Consider the following 24,500-nt stretch of genomic DNA (forward strand, 5'->3'; position numbering starts at 1 on the left):
GAAACTTCCCATCCCCTGGTAAGAAGCTGTCCAATCATGGCAGAAGCTTCTAAATGGGTCTGTGGTTTGATGATGTAAGTAATGTTCTTTGACACACCCCAGAGATATACACTCGCTGAGAACTTTATTCGGAACACTATACTAATACGGGGTAGGGCCTCTCTCTAAAACAGCCTCAGTTCTTTGTGGCATAGATTCCACAAGATGTTGAAAACATTCCTGTGAGATTCTGTTCCATGTTGACATGATTGCATCACGCAATGAACTTATTGCCATGCTCATCCTCAGGAGAAATCAAGATTCATCAGACTAGGCTAAACTTCCTGTTCTTGGCTGACAGAAGTGGAACCTGACATGGTCTTCTGCTGTTGTAGATCAACCGGTCTGATACCTACCCGCCCCAGGCCAGGTAAAACTCTGGGGAATGGGTATGGAGACAGGTCCCAGCCATCTAGCATACAAAATAGATGTTCTCATACATACATGTATGAGATGATAATCCTTATAATAATGATTATTTGTATCATTCCTAAAATGGCTTCCAGCAAATGAGGAGGGTTGTGTGATCTATGGCAGAGAATGAATGCTATGACTTTGAAGATTCAAGGTCAAAGTTCTCTCCTTGAAGTGTTTTCACCAAGAGCATGTAGTATTACAGTATGGAGAACAAAGAGGAGGGACTGACACCAAATCGTACCCTCTTCCAATATTTCCCAAAGCCTCATGGCTCCCAAGGTAATCTCAAACCATTTCAATAACACGACCCACACAGTACAAGGTTCCAAATGCACAGCTAATTATTATTAACCTTGTGAGGTGCCTTCATGCATGTGACAGTAGATCACAGCAAAGCAGTACTTCCACACTCGGGGGCGTGTCAAAGAACATTATTTAATTACATCATAAAACCGCAGAAGCCTCTCAAAGCTTCTGGCATGATTGGACAGCTTCTTACCAGGGGAGGGAAATCACCTACTGCTGGAAACAATATATTTGTTTTGCTTTCACAGGTTATGGACAATAGCTTTATTGGTGTCAGCAGTGAGATCGTACAGAAAACGTTATCAACAACATATCTTTTTTTCATATTTGACCGTGATATTTTTTTATGCATAATCTAATGCACAATAATTATGGATCCAGGTGTTTTGCAAATGCAATGGTACTGTCATTGTCAAAAAGGTTGTTCTAAATTGGTTACAGTTTTTCCAAAACCTCATATCAGACCCAGCAAAAAGGATATCCAATTTATTTATGCTATTTTCACCATAGACTACAGATGCCCTTGGGAAATAAAATAATCCCATCCATGGTTTGGGACAAAGATTAACAAAATGTGTGATCTTGAAAAAAATCACAAATTCATATCAGGGCCCATATGTAAACATTAAACTTTTAATTTAATTCATAAATTATAGGACAATTTTTTTGTGATGACATTCTGCTAAACAATTTACCTCAAAATGAAGTAAAGTAAGTAAAAAAAAAGTAAACATTTCATGTTTTCTAGGATAGTGTTTTCAAAAGAAAATATCTATACTTCTACCAGTTATTCAAAGTTCTAGCATACTGTAAATGGTAGATGGTATAACCATATACAATATAGAAGAGTAACTGGAAACACTCTGATTGTTACTGGATTCAGTCATTATCAAGATGAATAACTGCACTAAAATAAAATGAGAGGAGAGTGAACGTTGAGCATGAGCGTTTTTGCTCTTAACATCAGACATGGAGTCTCATGTTAACACTGACTGAACACTTCAGAAAACGATCAATAATTCATAAGGGTCTATTCGATCGGCTCCTAGCATCACTAGCTAATCTGTCGCAGCCTGGATTACTTTGTAGGGAGGCTGATTCAATCTGCCTTTGTCCTTCACGCCTCTGAACCCTGGCGACGGCAGCCTTGCCCAGGATGCGTGATAATATCGGGTATGCAGTGAGCTTCCAACGTGCCGCAGCAGTGCTAAATCATTGACAGCTGTCGCTCTGGAACGAGTGAGCAATCGGCGCTCTCTGAAGAGCAGAAACTGCTGTCGACTGGGCTACTCGTATATAAACAAACAGGCTTTGCTGCCCCTGCTGCATCACATTAAACTGTATGTACAGGTGTACGTCAATGCACCTGGGTGTCGTCAGGCATGATCTTACACGGGTGCGTTGTTTCCACAGCCACTCTCAGGGCGAGGATTTACTTTGCCAATTACCCCATCTTATGCAAATACTGTGTGTGCTTATTAGAGCTGATACTCTATTCATTCTTTTCTATAGCCACCGTATCGTGGACAGATAAAAGCAGAATTTATGAGTCATTTGGAAAGTGCCCACCAAGGGATTGGTAGAGCGATGTCCTAGCTTTGACTTTGAAAAGCTGTGATCAGGGCTGGCTCAGGCCAAAGGCTTTTGAGGATTAAAATGAATGACTTTCGAGTGAACTGTGAAGGCGATGTCAACAGGAAAGCCATAGAGGCGCTTCGTTTGCATTGACAGACCCTCCTCACATGTCCTGACGTTCTATCCACACGCCCTTCAGAGCCTAGCGAAGCTCGATGCTTCACCTAAAATCTGCCAGAAACCTCTGGATATCAGTCATACACATTTAATGGCTTGGCTCATTGCCAACAACTATTTGTCCAATTATGACTCAGAAACCATTTTTCCCCAATTTTCATCAAACCAGTACCAAGGTTTTATATTGGAAATGCTCAGAAAACAGCTCATACACTAAAAAGAATATAGTATAGTATAGTATAGTCCTGATGCATATGGTATACATATCCTCCTGCCACAGCTGAATCTAGCCACACCCCTCAATTACCATAGAGATCCATTAAAATGCAGAGTTTTAGTATTGCTTGTTGGACAACCTAAAAATAAGATATCCAGACTCTGATGATGTTGATAGGTCACAGACAACAGGAAGTCATAGCATGCAAAGGATATGCAACAAAATTTTAAACAAGACTGTCCTGTAATTTCTGTAAAATGTGTGCAATTTCACCACGTAAATTATTTTTATCACAACTCTAAAATTACAGAGGACTACAGAGGGAAAATAAATAAATGATGGGTCTTTGTCCCAAAACATTATGGAGGGCACTGTATATCCTAAACAGCATTAATTGGACAGCATTAATCTTGTTGGGGGAGGGAGTAACGGAGACAGAAAGAGAGCGAGAGATGGAGAGAGGTGGGGGGGGGGGGGCATCTAACCATTTTCCAATGGCCAGCTGTTGGCCAATGGGCGGTGACCTACTGAGCTCTGCTCTGTTTTTAATGAGCATTAATGGCTTCATGCACAGAGAGGAGAGATACATAATCATTAGAGCCCGAGACCTCTGTGATCTGTGTGCCATTAGTGCTCCTGCTAAAATGCCTGCCAGCCACTGCAGCTCAATATACTGTTTTCACAGCAGAAGCCTTATATCAGGCTTTCTGCGTACAGTACGCAGGGCTCCCTCACCACTGGACTGACAGACATTCCCAATATCCACTTCAAACAGGGTCATTTTCCACATTGCATTGCATTGGGTGGGGCACTTTATTCTAAAAAGTGGGTACTATGTAGTTGTCCTTCATCAAACTTCCCGATCCACCCCAAGTAAAAAAGAAAAACAAAACAGTGACAGCAGGTTTGGACATTTTGGACCGGCGTTATCTAACTGAAACACATTGAAATGCCATTCAACGGCGACATTGGAGGAGGAAGCATACGACAGATGGCCTGAACATCTACGGGCACTCCTAGGATGAGCGGGCGACTCACAGTTGGTGATATCAGGGGGTGCAAAGCTGTCGTTCATGAAGACACTGGTGGGTTTCGCCACTTTCAGGTACACCACGTCAGGGGTGTTTTTCAAGGCCGTCACAGCATCCTCGTGACTCACCTCCTCAAGGCAAACACTGTTCACCTGCGGGAGACAGAGAACAAGATATACACACGATATACTGCATACACACAGACACACAAGAAACGCAAATGCAAAAACACAAAACATGCACACATCACGTTTAATTTTAATATTACAGCCAGAAATGCATATGAGATGTAACAGAATAAAATATGACACACTAATTTAGTCTTGTTTTGGGCCTGCTAAGAAAGCTTAATCTGATCAACCACATAACATGTTATCTCTACAGTACAGCCAATGTACACTGGACAGATTTAAATGAAGGACTGAGGCAAGAGTGGCAAAATGTGAAATCGCAAAAGAAAGAAAAACAGCAATGCTCCCCTTCATGGTTTTTCCCTTAACATGATCGCATTATGGGTACCCAGTCAATGTAGAGACTGAGTGATAGACAGCTCCCTCTCTAGTTGCATGAACAAGCATGTGATTTGATCTAACTGAACATCTGATCCAACTATCAGCCAAAAAATAAAATTCTGTGTTCCATATTTCCTGTGTGTCCATTGGCTGTAAAGAGAATCAGTCAGCATCTGCAGACCCAATTATGAACACATTTATTTACCAGTGGATTATGTCCTTTCCAGAGCCCAGAAAAGGACACTTAATGTTATAGCAAGATAATTGCAGACTCAGAGGACTTAATGATTGAGGACGGTTAATCGGAAATTCAACAGATGGAGGCTTACTGCCAAAAGCTTGTCTCCTATTTGTAGCTTCCCGTCTTTGTGTGCCGCTCCCCCCTCGATGACTTTCGTGACGTAGATGCTGTTATCGCCGGGAATGTGCTGATTCCCCACTCCCCCGGCTATGCTGAAACCAAGACCTGGGAACAGAGACAACCTAGCCTTAAAACCAAAGACTACATTTATAAAATATGCTTCTAATCAACTGAAAGTGGCTTTGGATAAAAGCATCAGCTAAATGACTGTTAATATGAACTTAACCCGAGGACACAGAGAAAAGTGCGTCTTATGAACCGCTTAGAGATAACCATGACTGGGAGACGAAGAGAGAAAAAGTAGTCAACTTTAAAAACCTCACAGATAACCAAGAACAGGTCAAACAGATAGAGCAAACTCCTTAAAACCTTTATAAAGATAGCCATGACCTGGGGACAAAGAGAGAAGTCAGCTTTAAAAACTTAACAGATATTAACCACGTTATTCTGAGAAACCAAAGTTGGCATTATCAACGGGCAGCTCATTTTTGGAAATCATCTTTTCTTAGTACCACGATCTTAGTGGTTCCAAAAACAATCCACGCCAGAAAAACAATTAAAAGTATAGTTAAGTATATTAAGTATAGTGTTCCCTCTAAGCCAGTGACCTGTAAAATCTTATTTCCCAGTGTACACAAAGTTAAAGTCTGAAACCAGCTTTTCTATAATCCATAAACATTTTATTTATCTTAATTGCTCCTTTTACATATTGAATTTTGGATTAAAAGCATAAGAGAAAAATATCCATTTCATTTTGGAGGGGAAGACATGCTTATGTGTGCTCTGCCAAAATAATAGCAGCCATTCACAGTGGGTGAATATGATTGGCCATTTCAAAAATGAGAAAGAGTTCCAAACTCTGGATAAGAGCGTCTGCCAAATGCCATTAATGTAATGTAATGGTGAGCACACAGTGACCACATTGTGGTAATGGTGTCACAGCAACCCACCTTTGGGACCCTTGACAAGCTTGATTTCCATGATCTTTTCCGTCATCGGTTTCCTTCTTCTGACGTATAGTCGGACGATGGAGCCGGCTTCTTTCAGGGCCTCCACTGCTTTGCTGTGGGTAACATCCCTCACGTCCACATCGTTCACCCTCAGGATGCTGTCATTCACCCTTCAATGTAAGGCAAAGATTCGTTTTTATTTTACCATAATGAATCCTAGTAGGTTTTCATTTTCAGTAATGACCTGGGGAATCAATGGGAATGAAACCAAAGGAAATGTGTAGGTAATCATATGTAGTGAAGCCAGTTTTAAGATACATTTTTGTGGTTATTTGACCAGGACTCCAAGGTAAACACACTTACGCGAGTGCCATGGGAACTTTAATGACCACAATTAATCAGGACCTCACATGACAGTTTGACAACTTCTGACAGTTTGACAACTTCTGACAGCTGAACTCCTGACAGTTTGTTTAAGTCTTTTGAAAACAAGGCAGGTGCATGACAGCGACTTTCGGTGTTCCATCTGGCCATTCCTGTCCAATAAACACTGCACGACAAAGTATGATGTTATCTCTGACATAAGAATTGTATTTGATCATATGACCGTTTTTCACGACAAATGACTGAAAGAATGCATTGTAATCCTGAGGCCTTTCTATGGGTTTTTGATTGGGCGCCTTAGTCCATAATGGGTTAAAGGGCAGGGCTAGGTAATGCTGGATCTTGGCACACTCACCGGAGACGACCGTCCTGAGCCGCCGCACCCCCGGGGATGACCTTTGTGATGAAGATGCTGGGGTCCTCGCCAATGTGGGGGTTATCTGTGCCGCCCGCAATGCTGAACCCCAAACCCGAGTTTCCCTGCACAGCACCACAATGGAAAGAACACAACCGTTAGGGCAAGCTTGCACGTGCAAATGTATACATGCGAATATACGCATATTCGTACACATACTGTAACAAATACTTGCAAAGTGTACACAAATGGGCAAATGCTGAGGAGCGTGCAAACATACACGCTGACACAGACACATAACTCATAAACAAAAACTTAAATTAAATTGGCAGGATGGTGGATGATGCACCTTATGGGTGCATTCAGCATGGATAACTGCATTCAGCTACAAGAACAAATTAATCTAGGCAAGGAGAATCCTTCAACATAGCCATACTCCACACAAAAAGTTACAGATTATTCACATTTTTGGTAAAACAGCATTTACAAAGTGCTCATATCCAAGTGCTCAATGGACCACATTATGATTTCATCTCTGCTATGTTTTTACATTCAAATACACTTTGCTTCTAAAATGTAACCTTTCATTTCAGGAATCATCATTTATAAAAGATACTGGACCATTAGGTCCACAACCTTATAGCTCCCTGCTATAAGCCGGTAAATCGAAGTTTGGATCTTAGATCAAGGTGCACTAAGGTCTGCTACTGAGGAACTCTGGGCAATTGCTTCAGACTCAAGTGGGTTTTAAAATTAGTTCTTCGTCCCACACGGACAAATAACTAATTGTTGCTTACAAACCCAATATACACCCTGCCGTGCATACAGAACATGCTCAAAAATTTGCCGCACATATAAAGTGCTTTCAGTTTCATGGTGAGCAAGTCAGTGTGTCCAAACTCAGGGGCTAAACTGGAGTTAACATTACAGTCAGTCAGGCCCTTTATCAAGGCACACTGTTAAGAATGCACACAGGTGAAATCTCAGCCAAATGAAGTCACCACAACTGTAAAAGATTACCTTGTACTTGGATTGCAAAGGGGGTGACCTATACGCTTGCTGTACGTTTGCAAACATTTATGATTCGAATGCAAGTACAAGGGGTTTTTATCACTGTGACATTAGCTCATTTCACAATCTCTAGTCCTAAAAGGAGACAGTGGACTCACTAGGTATAACCGTACAAATTTGAGTGTTTGTATTTTCATTTAATACAATTGAGTTTTACATCCCTTACAAATTAGAGCAGTTAAACTACAGTTACAGGTTGAATTAACTAAACTAAAAAAAGATTAAGATCAAACAACTTCTGAAAATTAAACTAAGGGAAAGTGTTTGACTGAAGACACCAAGCACATAGTAAGCACACAGTATGGTTTCCACCTCCTTGACAAACCTCGGTCCTACAGCTTCAGGACAATGGCCTGGTTCCCTTGAACATTGGAAACAATCAGCCTCCTTACTTAGAAGACATGCTGTCCTCAGAAACATTTTATCAAAATGAATCAGTGACCTTACCCTTTCAAGTGTGATTTCCTCATATTCAAAATCTGCTTCTGTACCGTTCACCTGAAAAAGTACGAAAAAAGGGCATGAGCAACCAGTTGACGCAAGCTAGGCTCTAGTCTTAAATGAACAGTTCTCTGCAATGACATCAGCCTATGCAGCAACTCAGTTTTCTGACAAACAACCAGGAGGTGAAATTGTTTGCAATTAATTGTTTCATCCAGACTAGCATTCCTCTGCTGATAAAGCATATATACAGGGCACCAAAAAACATAGCTGGTCTGTCCACTCTCCTTTGAAAAATATGAGAAACAACAAGCTGGTTACACATTTACTGCCAACGCTCCCCTAAAAAAGTATTGGAACAGCAAGGTCAGCAATTTCAGCTTTTATTGCCTGGTATTTTTATCTAGATTTGTTAAAACAACTTAGAACATATCACCTTTTGTATCAGATCATCCCATTTTTAGGTGAGCAAAAGAATTGGAACATGTGACTGACAGGTATTTCTTGTTGCCCAGATGTGTCCTGTTAGATTGATTGGTTAAACAATAAACAGCTCGGTTTTAGCCTTGGGTTTTGCCTGTGAAGACTGCATTTGTGTTAAAGATAAAGAAATTGGCCAGAGAGCTGTCTCTGGGAGAAAAGCAAGCCAATTTCAAGCTAAGAAAAAAGGAGAGATCCATTGCACAAGCATTGAGGATAGCTTGTACAACAACTTAGAATGTCCTGAAAAAGAAAGAAACCGCTGGCATACTGAGCAACAGACGTCGAACAAGTTGACCAAGAAAAACAACAGCAGTTGATGACAGAAACATTGTGAGAGCTGTGAAGAAAAACCCCAAAACATCAGTCAGTGACATCACAAACAATCTCCACAGGGTAGGAGTGAAGATATCTCAATCTCCCGTTCGAAGAAGCCTGAGGAAAAAGCATTTTAGCTAATGACATTATGTTTCCAATGGTGTAGAATTTGTTAGGCTTGCATAAAACACAGCATTTTTTCACCTGGGTAATGAAACTGCAGCATTTTCAATATACGCATCGGCAAAAACGAAATTTTATACCAAAAAAGTTGATGTTTTATAACAAAAAATATATTTTGCGATGCCTACATCTAAATAGAGGATTTCCTTTGGAGGAGTTTCAAATAATCTCGTTTGAGAGAATATTTCCGAGGAAAACAGAGGAAACACTGTTGACAACACAATAGAGGGCATTTTCAGTGACATGACCCCATTTTATATTGGTGAGCATCTAAATACATTCTCAAAATATTTTATAATTATTCAGTATGCTTAAAAATAAGGAGCCAGCCTACTTTTGAATAATAAATAGCATGTGATATTATGGAATGTGTTTGACTTGTTGATGGGGGTTGGGTATTTGACAAATACTTCAATCAATGGACCTGAATGAATATAGTATACAAGATTTTATTATTGCGACTATTGTACATATTTTTTCTGATCTTCTCAAACTGTTGCTGGATAGCTGCAATGAGAGGGCGTTTTGGACAGAGCAGGGTGACAGGCAGAGGGAAGTGCAAATCCTTTTTTTCAGGATAAAAGGTGTATAGGTGTGTTGTATAGTTTAGTAAGCAAAACACAGTATTTTACACATTATAAGACCCATAAGATCATTTAGTTTCCATGTGTCCTTTTGGAGTCTATAAATGTCCTTTTTGGAAAACTGCCCAGACATAGATTAGAAAAAACAATGCAGAATCCTCATTTCGGGTGATATTGTCCTCACATTTGAAAGGGGATTTGTTCAGTGTAGTGACTTGGCTCCATTATGTTTCTAAGCTCACCAGCTACAATAATCTGTATCCAGTCAAAAACAGAAAATCTTTTCAGTAAGAAAAAAAAGCTTCCACTTTCACTGTGTTTGAGCTTCTGTAACTTTGTAATATTTTTCTGCACTATCTGGAGTAATTCTGACTCTTGGAAAACAAACCCCAAAGGGTTACCTTTCAGAAGACACCAGGATTATGCCTGTAGTTAAAAGGGTTCAAGAATAGTCACCATTTTACTTTGGGCATGTCATTTTTAAGCTTGTGTCAAGAAAAGGGCCGATACTTAAGGGGTTAAATAATTTTGATCACCTAAAAATTGGGTGGGGTCTGATACCAAAGGTGTTCCAAATAGTTTAACACATCTAGGTGTAGGAAATAAAAGCTTAAATTCTGAGCTCTTTTGGAGGGGACTGTAGATTGGGCCAATTCTGAATTCCAATGCTCAATTTCTGATACGGCATCTGGAAAACCTTTGTAAAAAAGGAGATTTCTGAGTCTATAAATGCAATGGTTGGCAATCCATGCTGCATCCATAACTGATGCCACTGCATCCTCTTTGCATCTTTTCTAATCAAGACATTCAGCCTGTCTGCTGCAGAATAAGGGAGAAGCTCAGATTGTGACCAAATATGATCGGCTATGCACTTTTCACGGAAAATGGTATTCCCACCACCAAAAAATTCCAATCTGCAATCCCTTTTCCTTAACTGGACTACCACCCTTACGCTAAAGCCTACCACAGTGGTTCTCTACCATTCTGTAGGCTTTCACTCCAACCCTAACAAAGCATAGGACAAATCTTCAGGAGCAGGGTTGGGGACCACGTACAAATAGCAGGGGTTAGATTCTCTGTGTAGCTACATGTACAACATACAAAGGCCCTGTTTCATAGTTCTCCTGTTGTATTGAAACAGCATTTCTTCAGTGTAGCAGCAAGGCCATATATAGGCCTCCCTGGCCCCTGGGTTAAAGTAGCCCCTCCCCCAGACAGAACAACAGTCGCTTCTGGAAGCTGGTTGCGCACAGGAAGCACGCAGACACCCCCTGACACCCTCGAGAGAAGTCCCACTTGCAATCACAGCAGCACAAAAAATAAATGATGTAATGTGTAAAGAGGACCGACTTCGACAAAAATGACATTTCAAGGACGAGCGTCAGAGCTTTCCTGGGTGTGATGCAGCTCGTCAGCACGATGCAGCCACTTTCTCTGCATTTCGTGAGCTCAGCAAGACGATCATTTCGTGTTCCTAAAAACCATTTCATACTTCTCCTGCTGGTGTTGTCTGGAGAGAACAATGGTAATGCAGAGGGAAATGCCTACAAACTTGCTCCCACTAACTAAGCTCATGGTCGGACATGGCCTGAAGCGTTCCAGTCTTGGCTAAATAGTATCCAGTTTACTCTCCAGCCAAACCAGACAAATGACAACAGGGGGGAGTTTTATAATAAAACCAAGGCTTTTTTTTCTGAAAAGCACAGGTGCCAAAATTATTGGCACCCCTAACAATTATTGTAAATAAAAACAAAGTGAAATTGGCAATACAATTTTCATTTACTCAGTCGAAAGGAATATATGGAGTTATTCCATCATTTCCTGTTTCACTACAGTATAAAAAATAATTTGTTTCTTACGGTCGTATTTCCTCAGTATAAAGATTGTAGACTGTTATAAAGGAAAAGATAAATCACCCAAATACTTTTGTGCTGTACTCATAAAAGTGCCTTCATTAAACCATTACTGCATTCAAGGCAGAGGTGCACATAATACCTTCAACACATCAATAAACCAAGGTGAACAAATTGCAATAGTTGATCAAATTGCAGTCCTTGAGGGCTAATAACAGCTCACTTTCCACCCGCCCTTTACCTGGGAGTCAGAGGTGAAGACAGTCTGGCAGTCTCAAAGAGTAGCTATAATTGTTCAGTTACTGTAATTACCTGGGAGAAAATAAAACCAGGGTTGAAAACAAGCTCATAAGATGCTGCGATGAAAACACCTGCTAGTGAAACATTGGCATTATAAAAAAAAAGAAACCTGCAGTAAAGGACACTTCCTTGATATTTTTTAGAGGATCAGTGAAGAGAAACAGGCTTTTCTGATGCTGTGTTGCTGTCTTCCTGGAAGCCAGGGGCCATTATATGTGTGCACCGCAGGAATCTGGTTCCGACGGTGACGTTTGGCACATGGATGACAGCGGGAGTCCTTTGTGTTCACTGCTCCCGACCAGAGCTTCAGAGATGTCTACAGCCCTCACAGCCAATTAGCTTCCTCTCCCGCTGCTTCAGCGTCCTCAAATACACCCGCTGCTCTCTCATGCTACATGAACCACAAATGAGCAGTTCTTTCACAGCTTGCAGCCTTTCACACAGAGCAACAAAACCGAAATTCAGCCTGACTGAATTTTTGGGAGGTTGCTGCATTGAAATCTGATTTGCTTAAGAGTGGGTTTTAGTAAAATTAGATTTAAATTGGATGGAAATCAATGGCATAATAGTATTAGCATTTCGCTATTGCAGCAACTTGAAACAAACATCGGTGAGAAAAATTGAGCTGGCTGCAGGGGGGTACAACAACGGAACCATTAGCAACCTCCAAATCCACCTTAATTACATTTCTTCACTAGCCACTGCATTTACGTTTCTATCTCCAGGGAACTTAAAAATTGAAGGCGCTGCTGAAGATGCAAGAAATTGGACGGAACAACAAATCTTTTCGGCAGCCAGAAGGGTGTGTGTGATTGAAGCATGATTGGTGCTGACTGAAGAGCTGTGTACTGTAAACAAGCAGAAAAATTATGTTCCAGTCTGAGTTCAGGAGATCGCAAATAGATTTCAAGGGAATTTTAATTAGAAATTGCTGCTTAATATGAAAATGCAACCACCAGAAAGGGCATGGCCCATGGCAAGGGCACAGCCCAGCAGCCTAAAGACGTTTCAATAAAAGCTTATTATTTTAATCCTGTGTATTGTGACACCCAAGAGGGCAGAATTATAATTCATGTTATGATTAGCTTCAGTTGGGTTTGAGGGGAAACAACCCCAGCTGATTAGTTGGAGGAAGTTGGATGATATGAGCCAGGCCAACTTTACAATATGAATATTAATATTGTGCAACTACAAAGCTACATACTTCACTTTAGGGTGAGCTTTGGTTGTAGAATTAATGTTCAATCAGGCAGTTATCAAGTTAGCATACAGCACACTTCGAAGACATCTGAAGGTAACTGAACTGACTATCACGAGTCAGAATGAAACCACTTGCTGTAAAGGTTTTTTCCAAATTGGATGATTATCCTAGACTTTTCAAGGACAGTGGAATATATGAGCACTTTCCATTGCTTTTCCACATGACTTCCATTCAGTTCCATTACCTTCTACATTCCCCTCTGCTGCTTCTTTCAGCAGGACCACACAAACTCATGAGGGATGGACCTGAAGTGCCCAAAAAAGAGGGCAAATTCAAGCAGGAAATGGGCTGTCTAATGCCCAAATATGTTTTATGACACAAAACAACATTATGCAGGCAAATAATCATCCACTTGTGACATTTTGTGGGCAGAGAGGGATGAAGGCCAAGAGTACAATGGAAGCAGCTTGGCCCCATCGATACTGCCACTGTTCAATAGTGAGCTTTTAGCAACCCAGCCCCACAACAACTCATCTGATTTATTTTCTGCTCAGGGGTTGTATATAGTACACAGCACTATTTCCTGCAGTTACCTAGAGAGCACAGCTCATAATTGAACAAAAAAAAACACCGTATTACTAGAGCAACTCGGTGGCACACCTAACCCGCAATTGCTCCTGACGAGCTGGTTGGTGCCTTGCATGGAAGCCAATCGGTGTTGGTGTGTGAGTGCGAGTGTGTGAATGGGCGAATGAGAAGCATCAACTGTACAGCGCCTTTGGATAAAGGCATGATAAAAATGCAGACCATTCACCATTGATGTGAATACCTTCAGGCATTTTAAGAAAGGCAGCACATCTGAAGTCAAATGGCCGATGGCTCTCCTTGTGTAATGATCTGAAGTTCTGTGTCCTATTTCTTCATTTATTTTGTGTTTAACTGCAACACATTCCCTCTGTCACACTGTTCATTATGGTCTCAGTATGATAAAGGACCTTTGAAGGGCTTCTGCTAATTAATTTCTTATCCCACGAAAGATTAAAAGAAAAAAAACATTGGTGATTAACAGATTCTTGATTGAAAATGTATTAATCACTAAAACCTATATTTAAGTGAAATGTTTGCATTTGCTGAAAGCCTCAAAAGACAGGAAATTATATTGATCAGCCCTAACGCTAATATCAGCCTGCTCTCCATCAAGGTGAGCCAGAATAAACCAGCGCGCAAGATCATTACAGTGCAGGTTGGAAGGAACAGACGACAGCAAAGACACATTTGAGAAGATAAAATCCGATGTTCTTGCTCTCTGTAATGTTACTTTTTCCACCTACAGCTGAACTCCCTTACAATGGCGGCATAGGCTATGTGACTGTAACATGTTTATGGATGGGAAATTAAAACAGCTGTGCTGCAAGCTCACAGCATAGAAGAGAGGCACACGGCCAAAAACACTGCTTCTCATCTTAGATCTCATTAGATTCAGAAACCTGTATTTGTATTAGCTTTTAAGCAAAAAACAGCATGAGATTTTAAGGAAGAATGAGAAATGACACTTCAAGTTCGACAATTCTCGACACAAATAAGGAGACTCGCCGTCAAAACAAGCCCAAACAACTGGATAGGATTTTGCCATTGTGTACTGTGTCCAGGAGTTGAATACCTATATCAATTGTAAAATTAAAACAGAAGCTTGTACCCTTGAATAATAGTAGACGCCATGAATGTGGAAAAACTGGTTGCTTGCTACATTTCCAAATATTTACAGACTACACAGTATATCAATTCATTTGGTTTACTGTTCTGATATACAATATGTCAAGATTAATGAAAAATGTAAGCATTTCATTTAGTTTATGAAAACGTACACCTTTGTAAGTGTGATGGGCAGGAGCGGGATGTACTATAGAATTCAATGAAGTGCTTGTAATGTACATTCTCTAGCCACAGGCAGGTGCACGTCTTCATAAAGTGAGAGCTGCATTTTTCTGTATGCCATCACTGGAGGTGTCAGAACATATGAATTGATACATTTATTTAACAATATGACAACATTGAGAGAGCCAATAAATTAAAGCCTGTAGTTTTACAGCTCCAAGCGCTTTGCATTGTGACAGAAGGAAACAGAAGATAGCAGACCTAATATTTCAGTAATATTCACATCATTTCCCACATGAATTTGCTGTTCTGGAGAGGACATACAATGTCAGGTCAATCGAGTTTTTTCTGTCTTAGGTGGATGCCTATGGTAAAAAATAAGAGTCAGATACAGAAGTATTGGCACGCTTGATAAATATGCACAAAAAAATGAGGTAAACTAAAAAATAATGCTGTTATTGACATAATCTTATTGTCCAACATGTGGAATTGCTCCTCCATGCAAAACTTCTGAAGCTCGTTGATATCCTTGGGCTTGCGCTCATGGATTTTCCACTACAGTTCAGACCACAGGTTTTCGATGGAATTTTGATGGAAGTCAAGATGACCATCTTGATGTACGTATGTTTCAGGTCACTGTCTTGCTGGAAAGTCCACCAATGACCACCACATTTTTCAGCCAATTTTGGTCTCATCTGACCATAATATTGTCATCCAGTCATAATTCCATGTGGCAAACTCCAGATGCTTGGATTTGTTTCTTTCTTCATGGAGCCCTTCCAAAGAGTTTGTTTATCTGGAGGTGGCGTCTTATGGTTGTTTTTGAGACTTGGTGACCCCAAGATGCAAGTAATGTCTGCAATTCCTGAACTGTGATCCTTTGGTTTCTTATTGCCTCCCCTACGATCTTCCTCACCATCCACAGGAACAATGTATACTTCCATCCTCTTTCTGGCAAGTTTACAACCATTTCATGTGTTTTTTTCAAAAACAGAATAATTCCCCTTACAGTGCTAAGTGGTATGTTTAACCTTTCATGTATTTTTGTACCCATTACCAGACTTCTGACCTGTAAATGGCCATCAGTCTCTTTTGAATTTAATTGACTATTCTTTGGCTGTTCCGATGCTGATGGATGACAAAGGGATTTTGCATGTGTGATACGTCATTATTATACCCTAGTGGCGCAATGACAAAATATAGCTCCTTTAGACTCCTTTAAACAGTTTTCTAATATGTTTGAACGTTGTCACAACGTTATTTTTATCAATAGCGGAATATATTGAAATAAAAAGAAACTGTTTTCTAATATGTTTGAACATTGTCACAACATTATTTTTATCAATAGCAGCAATAATTCTGGAGCCCACTGCATATATTACAGTTAGGCATTTTACATTTTCCTCTGCCAGTTCTATGCACATGTTCCTTGCTTACAGTAGACTAATCCCACAGAGACAAAGACAGGTTCTGTTGACAGTAGTTAATATGTCCCATGTTGGCTTCCAATGCAGATAGAGCAGCAATTCCATCTGCCTTTCAGATTTAATTAAGGTAGTTGATAAACCACGTGCAATTCCAAACTAAAACAGTAAACGTGCCAAAGATCACAACAGAAAGGACTGTCTCCACAGAGACAATGAATTAAACAAACTAAAACAGATATATTTAAAAACAAAACCAAAAAAGGCAGATACCCAGTCCAGTCCTTTGTGAATTGACCGGTCGCAGATCACATGACAGAGACAGAGTGACTAGTAGAGGTATTCAAATGTGAACATTCCATACAATCAGAAAATAAAAAGACATTCAAACCGATTGCTCTGTGACAATTGTGCATTTATCCAAGGCTGACATTAGCAGCTTGGGAGCGACTGGTTAAAGGCCTGTTACTGGAGCAACCGTACTCCAGGGAGGGTTGATGGAAGTGCTCACGGTATGAAGCAGTATACCCTTTGGTGGGGTGTGACAGCAGTGGCCTCTGTAGGCCTGGCTTAGAGAAGGATAAAGGATTACTGGACACTGCTGGTTTAGAGATGGGGGGAGGTGTTTTCAGAGATGTGTCCTGAAAATATATGCATTGACATATGCATTCTGCTGCAACAGAAGCAAAGATTCGACAGAAGATGATTACTTACTCAAGGAAGAGCCCCCAAAACAAAATTGCAACCGTTTCTTTCCAGTAATTCACCCCTGTAATACAGTATGTGAAGGGTGAATGAGGAAATGGCACTACAGTCATGCGTTTCTTCTCCGGAGACAACACTGTATTAATGCTTCACAGCAGTGAGAAGAAGAGTTTGATGCAAACTAAAACTTGTCAGCCAGCCATGATCCATCTCTCTAACCTACTGTCTGCCACAACTCCATCGACTTTTTCTAGGGACAGCTCTGAGAGATGAGGCATGTTAAACATATTAAAAGAATAGGTTTGACAGACCTCTGTTTTTCAGAATCTGTTTTTCAGAATCTGTTTTTCAGAATCTGTTTTTCAGAATCTGTTTTTCAGAATCATGGACAGCAAAGTCCTATCTCAGCATCACCCTTCAAACCCTTGTGTGCAGCAACCCGTCTACCTCACACACCTACCATTCAGTCCAGATCTGGGTCAATACACAATTGTTTCAGATTTAAATAATTTCTGTGCTCGATTGCTCTTTCCTGATACAACTGAGCCAACCAAGAGTGGAAACTGTCTCAGTAAATTATGGAAAAGCATTTGAATCCGAAAACAATTACAAATACAGAACCCACAGACAAAAAAAGGCCTCATCAATGTGGGCCAAGAGCCCAACAGAGGACTGCTAAGGCTCATTCATGTGGGTGGGCAATCAATGCTCCTCTCCTGTAAACGTGACAGGGCCACCCCACTCTTACACAATGCCAATATTCATAATCTCCACCGTAAAAAAGAACAGCAATTGTACCTCAAGCCTTTGATGGGACCCATTTAGATGCAGTCTTCCCCAAGATACCCAGGACAAGATCTCGTCTAATCTCAGGAAAACAGCAATTAAATAAAAAGTTGAGAACTAACATGGCACAGCTTGGCACCTTGTCTTTATACTGTATTCTGGTTCCGTTTGTGTCGTTTCTCTTGTACATCTCCAGTGGGTTTTCCAGTATGCTACATTTATCATCACAGAATTGTGCTTCAGTTATAAGTTAAACATCCTCAGTGTTCATACATTCTGAAATAAATAGCACATTTATTATTGATGTTATCTATATTTATATTTGAAAATCTCCCAAAATTACAAGATGCAAGACTACCATTTAAAAAATAACCTAAATATAGTAGTTTATATTTAGTAGGGCTGCAACGATTAGGCGGCGATGACGTCGACCCTGACATTTCGTCGATTGCCATTTTCATGACCGACGCGTCGTACTGTTTTGAACATGATGGCGGCAAACCCAGGTGAGAGTGCGGGAGAGACTTCATCCCAAAACCCAGAGCCTCCAAAGTGTGGGAATTGTTATGTATATGTAGCTTTGTAATGTTGTCAACATTTACACTATCGTTACAAAACCCTATTTCGACTGCCGAGTTATGACGGCTCCAGCCACTTAACATTATGCATACTGGTAGCAATATTAGGCTACTGTGTAACTCTGCATAACTTTGACCACGGTTTTACATTCCATTAATGGCATCAGCGATCAAGCATTTTGTAAGGCAAACAAAAGACAACATCAGCCGCTGTTATAATTAACGTGGAATGTGGCTACACCGGGAATTGAACCACCGACCATGTGGGTCCCAGTCATTTACCTTAACCACGACGCTACTCACAAAAATAAACATGTAGCCTAATAAACGAGTATCCTTGTGCACACTGCGTAGTGCACAGACGAACACAATACAACCATCCGCAAGTAATCTGTAATCATAGCGCAGCCTCTCCATCAGATAATCTCATTAATGTTTTTCAGAATGTAGCCACAGGCATAGATAAATTGAATATAATGAAAAACAATGTAATTGTAACTGGTAGGTGTTATATTATTTCAAGATAATAAAGTAGCTATGAGTCAATAGCATGTATGTGACTCGCCCACACAGCATTTACGAGCATAAATAAACTTCATGGCTCATGATGAATATTATTATCAATATTGTCAATATTATATTTTTATCAACAAGTATAATATATAATTGAATTGTCATTTTCTAGTCTACATGTAAAATTGTGCAACTGTAAACTAATGTCAATACAATACAGCCCTAGTAATACAGAACTTCAAAAACATGTCAATACAATACAGCCATTTTTTAGGCCATTTTCTTTCACCTCACCTGAAGTTAATAGTTTTCACATGTTTATATTGTGCATTTGTGTGATAAAATAGCTATCACTCTGAACTTATTAGGCAATTATTCTTATTAGGCAATTCTTTGAGAAATCCCTTGAATAACCACAGCCACAGCTCAGCTGCTTGTGAATATTTGTGAATAACGCATCGTCAGAACATATCCACTGGAAATTAGCATTTTCTTCTTACAGTAGTGTTATCTAATCATTTTAATTGCACAACTTGCATACAGAGTCTGATGTTAGTACAAAGAATTTATACATCAAGAATATTAACCTTTTACCTTGAAGGGATAAACCACCTTAGTAACATCTCAAGCTTTGAATGGCAAGTGTACTTAATTCACGAAATTGGTGCATTTTCATCAACGAGGACCTGCTGCTTTAATGCAGTGTGCATCATCTTATGTTGGAGCAAACAACAAGAAACCATCTCTCAAAAAACATCTCATCAGCATTTCTGTTATATAATCATTTTTGTACACCCGTTTTTAGAGACTCCCTTTCCCCTCCTGAGGATTTCATTATATTTATATTCTGGCTGCTTCTTCGGTATCTCAGTTCCTGATTAAAATATTTACCGCTTTCCACTGGTAGAAAAACAGAATAGGGAGTGAGCTGCAATGATATAATAGTGCGATTTACTGTGGCAGGCCGCACCGGTTCTGCTCTGCGATCGGTTCTGGTGTAGAGAACGTCTTCTGCTACCAATTCACAAAGCAATCGGTTTAATTTGGTTACACTACACACAGAGACCTACGCTACTTGTGTGGCAGGGACAAACCTTCTCATAGCTAACCTATAGAATGAATAATTGTCTTGAACATAAAACGTTCATCTTTGTTTGGCACAATAAGCAATCAGGACACTATGCTCAGATTCAAGATGCTTCATATGGTAAAGTATGTAAAGTCCTAACAAGGTACAGTTGAGTAGTGAGACGAGGTACAAACATTTTAACGGCAATCACTCAGGCAAAACATTTTTTACATTTACTAAAAATATTTAAAAATATGTGTACTTACATATGGAGGTGCATCCAGATTATCTGTATTCACCACGACAGGAGGAGGGTTTGCCTTGAAAACAAAGGGGAAAAAAAACTTTTAGTTAGCATGGACTTGTTTATCCCAGAAAGCAGAGAAATCCCGCAATTGCCTTTTCGATGAACTGTGCCGCTCCATGAGCTCAAATCAGTGCTACGATAATCTGAGGGAAAAGCAGATGATTCTTCTAAATCTATGCAAGTCAAAATTTTCACTTACTCTATGCATGTTTCAAAACAAGAACTACACTCGCATTTGCAAGAGATTACCAGGGCAGAAGGCCTACATACATGGCATTTTATACTGCAGAACATGCAGTGCTGGAGCATGAATGCTATTATGTGTCCAAACAAAGGAAACTAATTCCGTAGGGCTTGCGTTTGGAATCCACGCTTCTTCTGCCTTGTACGCAGATTTTCAGCAATGGAAATAGCCTTACGTTCCCTCTAATCTCTAACCCCATCAAAACAGCTGTGAAATGGGAGGGGCTTAAAAAAAAAAGCAACAGGAGGAGGAAAAAATAATAATAAAAAAAGACCTGTGATGTGGGTGAAGGGATGACAGTGGTCTCGGCCGGGACCAGCGAGATGGGAATCACAGGGATTATGGGAGCGGAGGGAGGAGCAGCATCTGTCTGCTAAACAATGGCATGGGGGTCAAAGGTCAGGACGCACAACACAAACACGACAACACAGAGGACATGAAGCATCATCGACAGTTGAGGGCATATGAAGCGGCGGGGGATGGGGGACGGGAGGCAGGGGGGGATGGGGCACAGAATATTGTGTCAAGGGTTAAAGACTCACTCTTTTTAAAATGGGATGCAAAGAAAAAACACAAAGCACAAACATGCATTACTTGCAAATGGATTTTTAAAAGTGTTAAAAAACTAAGCTAAAGCTAAGGGCAGAAATTCGGTCTTCGGAGATGGCGTGACGGTACCCTGCTGGGCAGCAGCTTGTTACCGAGTGGGCGGGGACCATCCACCTCATGCCAATATGTGCCTACACTTACATAGAGTAGCAGCCCACATGGGGTTCGTCTCATCTCAACTGCTGTTCACGATGCCTACACATACTTGCCTTGCTTCGTGTATTTAAACCAGCACTACTCAACTGCAGTGTCTGCAGTCATTTGCTTATTTTCTGAACCAAGCAGGTAAAATAATTTGTGGAATCAGGTGGTGTAGCGCACTGTAGGAGCAAATACCTTTTGTTTCTCTTTTCACTTCTCTACTCAACCAGGCAACTCCAAGCTAATTTTCTCTGTTGTGATTGATATTCCCACTTAACATGAGTTTCCCATGAAAGACAAATCAAAGTTTTTTACAAATGCAAACAAGGACAATTGAAAGATGATAGTAAACCTCCATGTGAGATTACGAGCCGTAAATCCAGTGCACTACCCTGCATGTAAATGCTAATGGCAGAGCACAGTGAGAAAAGAGATTTAGTAGCACAATCAAAGCACACACCACACACTTTATGTAACTGAAGCAATTCTGAAACCATGTCTATTCGTCTGCAATAGTAATTTCCCACGTGTGAACGTGAACGCAGTTCTGTCAAATGCGATCTAACAGTTACGTACCACCATGAGAGGTTATGCACAAACACAGAAATGAGTCTGGCGCAGTTTCACAGTCTCTCTGAGTAGCTCCAACACAAAAGCGCATCTGGTTGCCCAAACGACACAGGACACAGACAGGGGGTCTTGCGTGTTTGTATACAAGCCTCTTCAGTGTGGCGAATCTCTGTTAAACTGGAGAGCTTGCACTGTGCTGGAGATGTCCCCCACCTGTTTCTTCAGTGTAGGCTGGGGGGGGGGGGGGGGGTTATTTAGCATTGTGTACGGTGATGAAGACACCATGCCTGGGCTGTACCAAAGACCAAGACTTCTCACCACGTCGCGACAATGAAACATTCTCAAATACATACTTTGGACAAAATGAAATATTTAACTTTGGAACCAACATACAATACATGTGCAGCAGCAGCCACAGCAGTCCAAGCAGGTTACCCACTGTTATTATGTTCAGTGCCTCGCCTGTTTTTGTGTCCTTCTTTGTGAGTGTACGTCTGTCCATCTATGATTACATTAATGGAAACACAGAAGAACATGCAAGCAGACGGTGTAAGCCAATGGGGGATATGCCTGTGAATGCCACTATGTAATTGTGAATGTGAAGTGTGAATGCCTGTGAATGTAATTATTGTGTTTATCACAATTGAACTTTGAACTTTAATAATAATAATAATAATAATAATAATAATAATAATAATTGTAAGTGCTTTTATTTCTTGGTTGTGTCATAGCCAGTATTTCGTCTACAGAAGGAGCTTCAACATGGCACCAAAACCCAGTTACACCAGACCAAATAATCCCAGCTAGAGTTTTTCCAGAATGAACACACCCACTGTAGCTAGTCACACCCAGCTAGAGTTACACCCAGACCAAAAACGTGTACACAGAGTTACATATTAACCAAACACACCCAACTAGAGACACCCACCCAGGCCAAACACACCCAGGACACACAACTAAAACATTACCATCAGCTCACAAACTGGGACCCATAATCCACAGTGGTTTTAGTGAAGCCACACTTCATGTTTGGACAAACCGGCATAAGTGCAGTCATTCTCTGAAGCCAGGCATGGAGCCATTGAATGGGAGAGCTAAAATTAGACCAGATCTATACGTAGCATTGATCACAGTTCCAGTTTCAGAGTGCTGTTTGAATTCTGTATATGCAGATTTAATTAAAAAATAATGAAAATGAAAAAAAAAGCATTACATTAGGAAGTAAGAATTCTGATTAGACAATTTCTAAACTTTCCATGAATACTCATTATAGACAAATTGTAGTTATCTGAAGCTGACAAAATAATGAGCAAATATAATGCAAGACATTTTCAGACACGTGTTTACAAGCATATAACAGCATATAACAGCATCCTCTCAGGACTCCCCACCAAACTCACCAACAAACTTCAAATTATACAAAATTCTGCTGCCCGAATCCTCACCCGCACAAAATCTCATGACCACATCACACCCATCCTCACTCAGCTACACTGGTTACCAGTTCAACAGCGCATTGATTTCAAGATCCTCCTTCTCACATACAAGGCTTTGAACACCCATGCACCCCCCTATCTCTCTGACCTTCTTCACGACTACACGCCAACTCGCACTCTCCGTTCCTCCTCAGCTGGCCTCCTGTCTATCCCCACCACCCGACTCTCTACTATGGGTGCTCGAGCATTCAGCTCTACAGCACCCAGGCTCTGGAACTCTCTACCCATACACATCCGCCATACAGAGTGATTGTCATCTTTCAAAAAACTTTTTTTTTTGCATACCCCTGACTGTTTCCTTCCCTTACATGTTCTTGTGTCTATCTCTGTCTGCTTGTTAGATATGAATTGTATGTTCATTGTAAATTATTTTTAATTGGATATGTTGCATGTTTTTACCATGTTTATTTTGTATTTTGCCCAATGTAAGGTGACCTTGAGTGTCTAGAAAGGCGCCACTTCAAATAAAATGTATTATTATTATTATTATTATTATTATTATTATATTGACCACAACTACCAGATAAAATCCCAATACAAATGCTTATGGGTAAAATCCATCTTTTTGACAACTTTGTGCTATCCAATAATACACATTAATTCATTCATTCATTAAAGAGCCACATTCATTCAAATCACGAGCGGACTTTTTAGCTTTTCTTGTGTAATTCCAGCTAATTACGCCAAGATGGTCACCACTACCACTTAAATTTGTGAAACTATGTCCAAACTATTGAGCACTGATGAAATACTTACAAACCAGTCTTTAACCGAGAGCAGTTAGCCTCCGTGCTAACGGTGTGAACGCACCACATTCTTTAACCGAGAGCAGCTAGCCTCCATGCTAATGGTGTGAACGCACCACATTCTTTAACCGAGAGCAGCTAGCCTCCATGCTAACGGTGAGAACGCACCACATTCTTCAACCAAGAGCAGCTAGCCTCCACGCTAACGGTGGGAACGCACCTGATCGAGAGACAGAGTGGCGCACGAGCCCCACTTCCAGATGCCGGTGGCGGTGGCTTTGGCCACGCTCTTGGTGGGGCTCTTCTTGACGCTGTCGCGGAGGTTGACAAACTTGCCGCGAGCCTTGGAGGAGGCGGGCAGGGTGCAGGAGGCGTGGGAGCCCAGGGTCGAGGGCGGGAGCCTGGGCTCAGTCCCGGGGCTGGAGCTCTCTCCTGAGGGCGCGCAGCGACACTCACACTTGGGGTGGTACACCGCCATTCAGGACAGAGGGGGGGGGGGGGAGGGGGCAGCTCCCGCCTTCCTCTTTTCACCCCGTTTTTTCTGAGGTGGCCTTTTCCGCACAAGGTGTCACTACAGTGACCAGTGACAAATCCAATCCTATTCTCTGGCTTGAAGCCCCTCCTCCCTCTCTCTCTCTCTCATCTCCCTCTGTTCTCTCAATGAGCTTCATTGGGCACAGTA

At 40.9% G+C, this 24,500-nt stretch overlaps 1 protein-coding gene across 21 annotated transcripts in view; it reads right to left on the minus strand.

Moving 5' to 3' along the window:
• The window catches only part of dlg1b (discs large MAGUK scaffold protein 1b), a 144,701-nt gene that overhangs the window by 26,783 nt on the left and 93,418 nt on the right, over positions 1-24,500 (minus strand). For 11 of the 21 annotated variants that reach the window (XR_009708754.1, XM_061242022.1, XM_061242019.1 and 8 more), the window contains 7 exons: positions 20,531-20,629; positions 19,972-20,025; positions 7,843-7,893; positions 6,325-6,449; positions 5,586-5,755; positions 4,604-4,740; positions 3,770-3,914 (listed from right to left, as the gene is read on the minus strand). Coding sequence is in view for 20 of the 21 variants with exons in the window: in XM_061242022.1 (XP_061098006.1) it covers positions 3,770-3,914; positions 4,604-4,740; positions 5,586-5,755; positions 6,325-6,449; positions 7,843-7,893; positions 19,972-20,025; positions 20,531-20,629 (781 nt within the window). In the remaining variant the exon portion in view is untranslated. The remainder of the gene's footprint in view (positions 1-3,769; positions 3,915-4,603; positions 4,741-5,585; positions 5,756-6,324; positions 6,450-7,842; positions 7,894-19,971; positions 20,026-20,530; positions 20,630-24,500) is intronic. The other 10 variants (XM_061242025.1, XM_061242023.1, XM_061242024.1 and 7 more) reach the window with 2 other exon arrangements.

The sequence above is a fragment of the Conger conger genome, chromosome 5 (assembly GCF_963514075.1).
Source record: "Conger conger chromosome 5, fConCon1.1, whole genome shotgun sequence".
Classification (NCBI taxonomy): domain Eukaryota; kingdom Metazoa; phylum Chordata; class Actinopteri; order Anguilliformes; family Congridae; genus Conger; species Conger conger.